The sequence below is a fragment of the Pezoporus flaviventris genome, unplaced genomic scaffold (genome assembly GCF_033815535.1).
Source record: "Pezoporus flaviventris isolate CSIRO_AGI_PZ_B2104156 unplaced genomic scaffold, CSIRO_AGI_Pfla_v1 ptg000096l, whole genome shotgun sequence".
In the NCBI taxonomy this organism is placed as follows: Eukaryota; Metazoa; Chordata; class Aves; order Psittaciformes; family Psittacidae; genus Pezoporus; species Pezoporus flaviventris.
Window position 1 is genome coordinate 2692259 of NW_026892644.1, and position 11707 is coordinate 2703965.

General features: G+C 35.2%; 1 protein-coding gene across 1 annotated transcript in view; it reads left to right on the forward strand.

Annotated features, from left to right (window-relative positions):
* ANO2 (anoctamin 2) overlaps positions 1-11707 on the forward strand; it is a 177238-nt gene that overhangs the window by 28400 nt on the left and 137131 nt on the right. The window contains exons 4-6 of the mRNA XM_061476402.1: positions 6678-6776; positions 9910-10061; positions 11312-11366. Of these exons, the coding sequence (XP_061332386.1) occupies positions 6678-6776; positions 9910-10061; positions 11312-11366 (306 nt within the window). The remainder of the gene's footprint in view (positions 1-6677; positions 6777-9909; positions 10062-11311; positions 11367-11707) is intronic.

An 11707-nucleotide genomic window follows, 5' to 3' on the forward strand; every position in this document is an offset into this window, starting at 1 on the left:
ATGCTGATGAAGTTAGTATAAAGAAATAGGAAAAATTTTGCTTTACATTTGTATGTCACATTTTCCATGCTGTATTAAGTAGTGGTCATAGGTAAATATTTAGAAAATAACCACGACAATGCACTAATTTTTAAATCCAAAACGTGCATTCAGGAAGAATTAAAAGTCAGTTACAATCCTGACATATTTGCTACTCACCTTCTTTGTGTACTACAGTAATCAGAGGTCTGTGCATTTTGTTATTTGGCAGACTTGACTTAACAATCTATTTTACATTTGTGCTTGAGTTTCTAACAGCTCATTTTCATTCTGTTGTGTGCCATTAAAAATTTCCATCTTATTCAGTGAAAGTACACCTGTGTTTTTTAGGCTTCCTGTATCATCGTCTATTCATGGACACTTTCTGTCTATAGATGCACGGGAAAATTTTGGTTGGAAAGGTAGCAATTCCATGAAGAAACATTGCAAAAGATGTGCAAAGTCAACTGTTTCATTCCACAGTGCTTTATCTAAAGAAATAAGGTTATATAGTTTCTTTGAAACTGTTTTGGCCAGATCTTTCATTCCAAGGTGTTCTGTTCTTTGCTTACACACACTAGTATGTTCTTTAACCATTCAAGTTCAGAGGTGGGATTAAGAGAGTAAAATAAACAGGACATTAACACCATCACTGTTGGTAGAAATGAAGAAAGAGAAAGGCAAACTGTCAAAATGTGTAAATTATTGCAGCTTTGCTTTAGGTCTGAAATTTGGACCTAAGTGAGTCTGCTTCTTATGTTGTTGAGCAGCTAAAAAACTAACTCTGTGAACTAGGTGGAGTTTACTTTTGTCATCAGTGAACAAACCTGTGCTTTGCATCTTTTCACTCGTGCTTTGTGTTACTGTTTGTCAGGAGTGGACAACTTCTTGGAGCTGTTGGGGATTGCTGCTAAGTATTTGTAATACTTTTGCATGAGAATAATGCAGTCATTAATGAGGATCTTGTTATACTAGGCACTATGCAGACATACAGTAAGGTATATATCCCAGAGAAATAATGAAAATAGAAAAGAAGTTTGGCGAAAAGTAAAAGGACTATAGTTTTTAAAGGAAAACGTGAAAATCATAAGATGTGTAGTATGGCTACTGTCTGTAGCCATACACTCTTATTTGTTTATGGTATTATGTGAGCACCTCTATCTGCAACAAATGTATCTTCATCAACATCTTTTGATTGAGGGAAGATCCATTATCTTCGTTGACAGAAAGTGACAGAAAGAATTAAATTACTTGCCTATGTTTGGATAGATATCATGAGTTAGGAATTGTTCTGAACTGACCTCTCTATGTCAAGATATCCTGGGTCTCAATATCTCACCCAGACCAGTGACTGCTCTTCCTTTTTACGTTATCGCTGGCATACGTTTTGATATCCATGCTTTGTGATAAACTGATGTTGCATCTTGGGTACAAAACATTAAGATCAGCAAAATGCCAATCCTTGTGCAGGTAGTGATTCAATACATTTGGCACTAAACACAGACAGTTTTCACAGTCACTGTTTGAATCTGGCAATGCCACGTCAGTCCACAGAGTTCTGTGATAGTAACAAAATATTGCATTTTATTTGCGCTATGACATCACATTATTATTTGCCTCAATTTCCAGAGCTGGTGTCAGGAGAATAGACAATTTTGAACAACTGCATTTGCAGACACAGCTGGTCCATTTGGTGATGGAATAAATGGAAAATGATTACTTTTACTGAGCTACTAGGAACCTTTTTTTTTTTTCCTCTCTACTAACTCTCTCATTGCTGCTTTCCTAGTGTGGCTGGTATTAGCAATGTCAGCAAAAGATGTCTGATTATATTAACTGAAGCCATTAGAAACTTGCTGTCTGTATGTGTCTGGTATTTTTCTATCATCTACTCAATGATCATAGAAGGATAAAATTTTTAAAGCCCAGATGATTTGTCTTTTCAAGAAGGAAGTTTGCATGCTTCAGATTTTATAGTTTATGCCCTTCCATCCACTTTGGGTATTTTTTTTAATCATAAGAAAGATTAGCAGTTCCCTCAGACTTCCTTAGACAGTAGTTAATTACTTCTGTTCAGCTTCTTTCTACCCTTCAGTGTTTCTCTCTTTTTGTTACTAATATACACAGCAGAAATCTATTTGTTTGGGCAAGTATTTTAAAATAATTTAATTACTTTAGTATATATTTTATATGTAACAATATTCCTTTAATATAATATGAATGATGAGTAATTTCATGATAAGGAAATAATGAGAAAGGCTTACTAAAAAGTCGCATTTAGTAATAAATTTTGTATTTACAGAGTTGCTAGAAGCAGTATGCTAACCACAAATCAGTCTGAGGTTCTGACAGAGTATAATTATTGGGTTTGCCCTTTTTGTTTTCTTGACTGTGATGGACAAATACAATGCCTTTTGCATCATATGCTTTAGGTCATGTTAAAGGTGTCCAAATAAACTGTTGAGAGCACTTCAACTTGAGGTGACATGGCTGAAACATGACAAATAGGTTGTCTGAATGAGGTAAGGTGGGAGTCAAGTTGGCCTGAAAAAATACTGGCGCTATGAGAGATCTTTGAGCTGGACATGCAGTATTCCATCCGTTACGTTGTGCTCTTATGGACCAACAGGACTCCTCTGCAAACTCCTGCTTTAACAGAGAATGCTTCATGGTACATCTCCTTAATCTGTGACCTGTTTCTGCAAGGGCTTGAATTGAGAAACTATGAACTGGAAGAAGGCAATAAAAGCATGATAATTGTGTTATAGTGGTTAAAAAATATTTCATGCTATGGTTGGACAACAGTGACTGTCAAAGTGTGTGAGAAATGTGGATAAACCACTAATTTTGGAATGACAGAATTCTCACTTTTGACATCTGATTTTTACATAAACCTAAATTCAATGACAAGTCTAAATTTTTAGGCAGAGAAACCTTTTCTACTTAGTCTTGCTATTATGCTTGTCTAGCCTTGTTTCAGAACATTCAGTTTTTAGTTAAAAAGAATAATAATTTTTTGAGTTATCATTAGTCAAATTATAACCAATAGGAGTACATCTATATGAGAGCTTTCATATTTATCATACAATTTTTTCTGCTTTGGCCCTGATGATGATAAGTCTGCACTAACTCTTATGCTTGCAGTTAATGCAGTTGCTAATGTATTTTACTGTTAAGGCATGAAAGACAGAAAAAGCCTCCTTTGGAGAAATTTGTATTTTATTTAGCCTCTACATTTCCACTATGAGACAGAAAAAAAGGCAATGTAGACTGCTGTTAAAGTCCTGCTTTAAACTACTTGGAATACATGAAAAGACTGAAAGAAAATTGTGATATATTTTTCTTCATGCGCTGATTGAAAAGCAAACCAGACCTTCCAGATTTTCTTCCATTTAATTTCAATGTTGAGTTTTCCTATTGAAATGGGAAAGCCCAATTGAACTTTACAAAATGGAATAGAAGCCAAGATATATATATATCTTGAATAATTCATAACCAACTTATTGAAAAACTTCTATTCTTGAAACTTACTGGAAGAACTCTGAAATATGGAAGACAGATTTGACAAAAAAGGGATCATGAGAGCAACAAATCTGTTTGTTTGTCATCTGCATAGCAGTACTTTGTCATTTCAGTAATATAGTCAGGGAGTGCAACGATATAGACATAGAACAATGCATGGCCAAGAATAAAGTCCTGTGGGTCATCAGCTCTAAGTGAAAAAGGACTTGACTGAGGATGGCTGTATTAAATAACAAGTGAATGGTCAGATAAAAATAATGTTAGCCAGCACAACGTGTTAGCTTTATTAATACATCTAAAGTACAATGAATAAGCAATGGTGACTGTGAGTATTCAAAATAGAGGACTGACAGCATTTCATCAGAGCAGATATTAAACCATATTTACAAACACATGTACCTTAATAATTTCAGGAGATTAACCAAATGACACCATGTAGTGGATGTCTCCAGTAAGCAGTTATAAATCCACTCTGGCCATGAGAAAAACAAGTTCTCATTGTGTTAATATGTTTGCAATACAATAAGCATGCTGGGAATAAGTTAGTTAAACAGATCTTCACCAGCCATCATAATGATAATGGCAAAAAGGGCATGCAAAGATACAACTGGAACTACTGCACGTGAAGGCTTAAAAAGTAGGGAAAGTAGCCTTACTAGAGGAGTAGTGGTATAGATTTTTATTTAGGTGACTCAGTAGAAAACTAGGTAGATGATTCAGCCCTTGAGATACAATATGAGACTGATGATTTAGTTTTTGTTAAATTTCTTTGGTTAATTTTAATGTTAGGAAAACATAGCAAGATGTGGAAAACGTGGTTCTAGTAATCCCAAGATAAATATTCAGCAGTCCATTGTTCTTCACCTGGTCCTGTTTTCTCTACTTTTGCATTAGTCTTTATTAAAATGATCTCAATTTCCTATCATGGGGTGATTTTTAGGGCTTTTAAAGATTTTTAAGTTTCTGATTCCTCTGCATCTGATATCACTTCATGAACAGCACAACTTTCCAACATATTTTTGTTCAAATATACAAAGGTCATATTCTTCATCTGGTCTTTTCTCTCAAATTATCTGACTGATTTTATTTGCAATCTGTGTAGTCATATGAGCCTGAGCTGGAAACAATCAATTAGATCAGACTGTCCTTTCTCTTGCCAATGTGGTATATAGTCCCCCAGACAGAGGACACATGCTTGATTTTGGCCAAAAGCTGAGAAGAAGCCTCCTGATCTTAACACACTGAAATTTAAACTCTCATCTGTTATTAATGTATGTTCAGCAAATGATTACCAGAACATCTGCTCATGCCCAGTGAGTTTTTACTTCCTTCTCTTAAAGCTGACTTCCCCAGTGGACTGATGAAAGAGTCATTCTGCAGATCATTCTGCTCCTTAAAATAACATCGGTTCACTAAAGAAATGTTAGCTAAAAGTGATGTAGTGATCTTTGTAGTTCATGTTGCAGCTATCAAGGAAATAAGAGCAAAATGATTACAGTAAGAATAGTAGGATTTCCATCTAACAATTTATTTTTATTTTTAAATCAGAAAGCATTATGAAACATTCAGCAAATGCGTGTTTGGTGTTTGCATGAAGTTGTAAACATGTATACACTTTGAAAACGTTAAATACTGGTTCTAAAACGCTGATGCCAATGTGATATGATACAGCTATAGGTGAGGAGAGCCTTTTCTGGGGTGAATGTGCTACAACAGTCTTATATTTAGACATACATTTAGACTGTGACTATTTAAAAATTTTCTTAAAGCTTTTGAGAAAGATAATTTTCTTGGAGTCAATTTCCAGCAGAAGATGCTAAGTTTCCATGTGGCATGTGTTCCCAGCTTTGTAGTTATGCTGCTGGTTAATTGAAAATAATTTATAGTGACATCAAGCTCTGTTTATTAGCATTGTTTCTCTAGGCATGTACGACTTTTTGTACATAGGCAGCTACTCACAGGTGAGGCAGTTGAGGTTTGTACTTAAGGCCGATATATAACCCAGCTATGTTTCTCATCAAATTGAACACTCTACTTCAGTTTTCTTGTCTCACTTCTAAATTTCTGGATATATGAGGAGGATATAGGAGGGAATCAAAAAAGATTCATGCTCCCCTGAAGGGAGGGGACGGTCCTGATCCTTACACATATGTAGGAGGGAAAATGCAAAGTAACAATATGCCCTAGCACTATAGCCCAGCATGCACACAGCTACACAAAGATCATTAATCTTAGCATTATTGAAGCCTTTAAAGTTTCCCCTTCTCCACTTCCATGTCTTTCCCAAAATATGTCCTCATATCCTCTTTCTAATCTCCATCCCAACTTTTATTCCATTCATTTCCACAGTACGCATTCCTCTGTATAATTTACAGATATAATTTACTTCTGTGCATTGAGGAAAATTCTGTATCAACATGCCTGCATTTAAATTTTCATGGTTTTGTCAGGGGTGCTGCTTTCTGATCTTAGAGTGCCTTTAGCTCAGATGGTTTATCAAGGCAGAACCTTCTTAACAGTGCAGATCACAGCAAACTGGCTGTATGAGGCTCTCTCGTGTAGTCCTCTGCCTCCAAACAGCATAACCAGTTATTTACATAAACATTAGGTTTGTGTCTCTCTGCAGAAGTTAAATTTGAATGTTTTGTTTAGGGCTGTTACTCCAGCTGTGGATATTAAGAGCACTAAATGTTGGGTCTGTTCCCCTGTGAGGCGCTACTAATCTGATGGAGTGTCCACGACATAGTCAGACAAAACTGAAAATGGGAGCCTAAAGCAAAGTCCACCCAGAGATGAAGAAACTCGCTAATTAAGTCAGATTACTTACAAAATTTCTGAGTGGGGAGGTGGTATCATGGGGGTTTCTGGTTCACGTGATTGCAAAGCCTGAAATTGTAGACTTCTGTCCTCATGGTTCATACACATCTACACTTCAGGCAGCAGACTGGTTGATTTTAGAGTGTTAGAAGATTCAGCTTTTAAAGAAAAGGTCACTTTTAAGCCCAGATGTAACAGCAGTTGGTTATTCGCTGTGATTGACTACTATTGCCTGACTTGGAGCTGACATCATGAAACCTTTTTACTGTATTCCGTTCAATAGTATTGAAATACATTGTTTTCACTATTTAATGTTTTAGAATAAGAACCAAGGATTGAGTTTTGTCCGTATACATGCACCCTGGCAAGTACTTACTCGAGAAGCGGAACTCCTTAAAATAAAAATGCCCACTAAAAAGGTAATTATTTTCTATTTTCTATCAACTAGTTGTATGACTAGAGGAGGGGGGATCAGATAGATAGTTAAATGTACAGAAACCCATGGACTTACTTTATTTCTAAATCAGAGCAAATGAATTGTCAGGCTTATTCTTTCACATTATTAATGATTTTGGGATTATTTAGTATACAGAATCATATTTAAGATGAGATTTTCAAAGGGGTTTTCAAAGGCCTCAGAGGCAGCGGGCTGATAGTCTGTGGTCAGAAGAGTGATGGCAGAGGTGAGTTTTAAGGAGGGTTTTGAAAGCTGAGAAGGCAGTAGCTAGTTGGATTTTTGTCAAGGCACTTACCTCAAAGGTGAGGTGCAGTATTGCATATATTATACTAGCTGGTCATTACCTTAAGATTCCACTAAATTCTCGGGATGCCAAGAGAGTCTGTTTTGGTCGTACCACTGACTTTGTGAATTCAGACTTGCCTAATATCATTAAAACTTTGGCTCACTATCTTCTTTAAAATCTTTACAGTCCACTTTCAGCAATGTTGCTGGCAAGCACCGTAAATTCTGAGTAGCAGATCTCAAAATTCATGGCCCTGAAATGATTTAGCATATTGGCTAAGAACTTCTATTGAAGTCAATAGAACTGGCTTGTGCTTTCAGTTAGAGATACTCATCAGTTGTGTTACTAAGCACTTATTTTACAGCATTGTCATTAGACTTTAAGGACAGACTAATTTTATTTTCTTCTACGAGGTTGTTTGGTTTTCATTTGGGATTATTGGGTTTTTTTTTTCATAGCCCTGCACCATGTTCAGTGTTACTCACATGTCCAGGTGTTACAATCTGTCACTGTTAGAAACGTAGCTAATTCAAGCTTGGATACCCGTTATGTGTTTGCATCGCAGGAAAAAAAAACAAAACAACCAAACAAAGAACAACCCACAAACCCAAATCTGGTTACTTCTTATCAGTCTTTGAAAATGAACATGTTTTGGTATGTTTTGGACAGCTACAGTACCTCTATTCTTTCTGGCATATTGATGGATGTTTAGGCCCTTTCCAGAAATGGACCTATACATTCAACTTCATTCTTTTATCCCTTCATTTCCTTTGCACATTTTTAGTGCTTGTTCATTTCTCCCTCCTTCCCTCTTGGGAATTTTCCCCTCCTAGCTTTTTACAGACATACTGAAGCAAATTTTATACTATTTTAATTGATGAATATTGACATGCTATTCTGAGCTAAGGTCTGTCCTGGAGCTGACAGTCTCCAAAGACTGCCCTAGTTATCCATGAACAGTTCCACATTCCATTTTCTCCTCCGAATGGGAAAAAAAAGTACTGTATATCATAAGACCCTAATGACAAAGAATCATTTGGTGTAAAAGACATCTAAAAATATTGACAAATTATTTCATTTAACCACTATGCATTATTTATAGCATCTTCTCCTTTGAAGCAACAAATTTCAATGAATGTATCAGGTCTGTGCACATTTCATGTTGAACGAGGTTGCCTTATAGCAGACATTTATTGAGTAGTACGATAAATATTCTAAGAGTAAATGAACATGCAGTCAATGATTAGGGGGTTATGAAAACAGTGTTTAGGTTTGTACTTTTAATTTATTTTGGTGTGTAGAGGAAGACAAAACTGAAATATGTCTGCCATCAAGGAAAAAAGATCTCAATTTTCCTGAAAATCCACCCTAGGATAATAAATGGTTTTCTATAACTTAAAAGCAATATGACAATTTTAAAGAGAAGATTGTTGACAACTCTTGTTGACTATATTATTTTTCTGTTATCTCAACTGCCGAAATAGAGCACTGCCAGAAAGGAAGCATGACAGGAATATTATGTTCATGTCTTACTTGTTTTTTTTTGCAATTAAGTACAGTTGAAAAAGGAATTTCCTGTGAACAAAACAAAAATCTGTTTTGAAAAACTGAAATTTTATATTTTGGGGATTTGGCAATACAAACTGAAATATTCAGCCAGTAACCACTAAAAAGAAAATTCGATTTTTGTTCAGAAAGACAAAACATTGTTTTCAAGATGCATTAGGTATTTTGTGTGATGTTATTTTTATTTATTCAAACACCCAATGAAACCATAAACAAAACATTTTCAGTGGAAAGTATGCATTCACCTCTAAACATGAGGAATTGGTTGCAAAAACTTTTTTTTTTTTTCTTCTAAATATTCAGTCTTAAATCATCTTTCAGGACAAATACATTCTGAGAAGAAGTATTCTTTGAGCAATTTTATCAATATGATTATTTCTGGGTATGAAAATACAGTTATTTTTGAGGAGTGAGAATGAGCCATACTCAAATGTGAGTATGAGAAACAACCAAGAACAACTGGAAGCATTGGTCCATTCCCAGAGCTATGATGTCTTAATGAGACTTGGTGGAATGAGTCTCATTACTGGAGTGATAAGATGAAGGACTATAGGCTCTTCAGGAGGAATAGGCAGGGGATGCAAGGTGGAGGTGATGTACTGTGTATGTAAGGGAGAAGTCTGACTGTAGAGCCCTTGCTCAGTTAGGGGTGATATGATTGAGACACTCTGGGTAAAGGTGTCTGCTAGAAAACAAAGCAGTGGTTGTGGGTGTCTACTAGTGATTGCACAGGCAGAATGATTAATTTATTTTAGTGTGTAGAAGACGACAAAATGAAATATGTCTACCATCAGGGAAACAAAATCGCAATTTTCCTGCAAATTCATCCTAGGATGAATTATTCTATAGGAAATTAGGAGAAAATTTCTGATCAGTTAGCCTGTTAGGGTTCACCAGTTAGGGTAAACACTGGTCCTGCATTGACGGATCCCTCTGTTCCCAGTTACAAAGTCAAAATAATTGCTCTGCCTTTTTGTCATCTCTTTTCAGCTCCTAGTTTAGTTAGTAAGGATGTTTCTTGTATTAACAATTTGGCACTGAGTTTTCTTCTGGAAGTAGTTTGTGAAGGACAAGAACTTTTTGGAATGGAAACCCATATGGATTCAGGTTCTTGCTTTTATAGGGGACTATATGTTCAGAGGAGGTGCTTATTTTAATTACAGATTTAAATGTGTATAGCGAATTCTATCTTTTTTTAAATGAATTTTTTGACATGCTAATGTACGATATTTTATTTATTCAGATGTATGAAATCACAGAAGAAGGGGGAATACTCAAAAAGTTTAATGAGATATGGTGCAAATTGACTGAACCTCTGCAACCCCAGGTCCCACAACAAGGAAATACCAACATGAAAAACCTGTTTTACCCATTTTCCAGAGAGAAATTATATTTGTGAGTATTTTAAATTGTGATGAGCAATGAATAGAGCTGTAACTTATCATTTTAGTGTTGTCATTTTTTTCCATCATTATTTTAATCAAAATACAGAAATTTATTGAGTATTTCTGGAAATCCTGAGGAAATATCCAAGTTGCCAGATTATTTCTGGATAATATTTCCAAGTGATGAAAGCATATGTCTGCATAAAGTTAAATTTATTGAATGCCAAATAGATCTAAAGTAAATGTACATGCATCAGCACATAATTCAGTTTCAGTGAATTAGCAGAAATCTAAGTTGCAGAGACTTTCTGCCAGTGTTTTAGTTCCTTCTGCTGGATAACAGAAGTGCAACAGATAAAATATTTATGTTTTTAACTTGAACTGTAAAAATCTTACCATCAAAATCCTGATTATTTGGTTAAGAACATTACCGCTTTGAATTGAAAAAAAGAAAGAGCTAGTAGAAATCTGATAATAATTTTCCTCTTCGTAGATTTATTATAGTAATTGAAACTTGCTAATAATATGAAGGTAAGAAATTCTTGACACCTGGCCTTTCACTCAGAATAATACTTCTGGGCCCATTTTGACATGAAACACTCCTTTTCTCCTCATGGGTGTCTCCTTGTATTTATGTCTGATAAATAAAATTTTGTAATAAATATAATGAACCACCATATCATTTATTGTCCTCTCTGACAATTTTAATTAATACTGAATACAAGTCAAATTTATTAAGGGGAATAAACTGAAGCTAATTCCACATATGATGATTTTAAAATTTAAGGGAATGCATAATTCCAATGGAATGGTTGTTTGAAAGCAAGTAAAATGCTGACTGGTTAGTCGCCTGGAAAAAAGTAATGACATCTGCATTAGGCTAGTTGAAACCTAATAACTTAACCTTAGAATGTTAAGAGTGTAGAGGGTGTGTTATAAGGAAAAGATTAAAAGGTCATATTGTGTAAACAATGTACAAGCTCTCCTTACATGAAAGGCATTTTACGTTTGTTTGTTAATATTTTTGCATTTCTGTGCCCACCATCATTTCAATCCAGGGAGAACTCTGAATGACTAGGCCTTAAATAACACAGTGTATTATGCTGTACTATTTCATCTATATTTTTTTTAAGCATCTGTTTTTCTTACTTGCTGTAGTTTCTAAAGGAATTCTAAATAACAATCTTATATGTCATCTTTAGGTTTTACTACCACATCTGAAAAAGTAAGGTGTTTTTTTTTTCTCTCTCAATGTGTTAGGTATAACATTAAAGAGAAAGACACGTTTTTCGACAATGCTACCCGCAGCCGAATAGTAAGTAAACAAAAGTAACATATCATTCATTTTTGGTGCTGAATGGGATTTACTTTAATAGTGAGTATTGGTAAATACTTTGTTAATTTCATCAGTTTATGCATTTCTCTGTACCTGCAAAACACGAGGCAGTCAGAATTACATAAAAATACCCTTCTGAAGCTGCCCAGTGGTCTAGGAGTAGGAGGTGCTCTGTAGAGAACACTGCTACTGACTCCTTTCCATTGTTCAGAGGTGTTATTAAACTCTGTTTCCTAATCTTTAATTGGATTTTATTCCATAAAAGGACCTCCTCTGGAATCTATACTAACTTCCTAACTCCAGCAGTCTTTGGTGAGGAA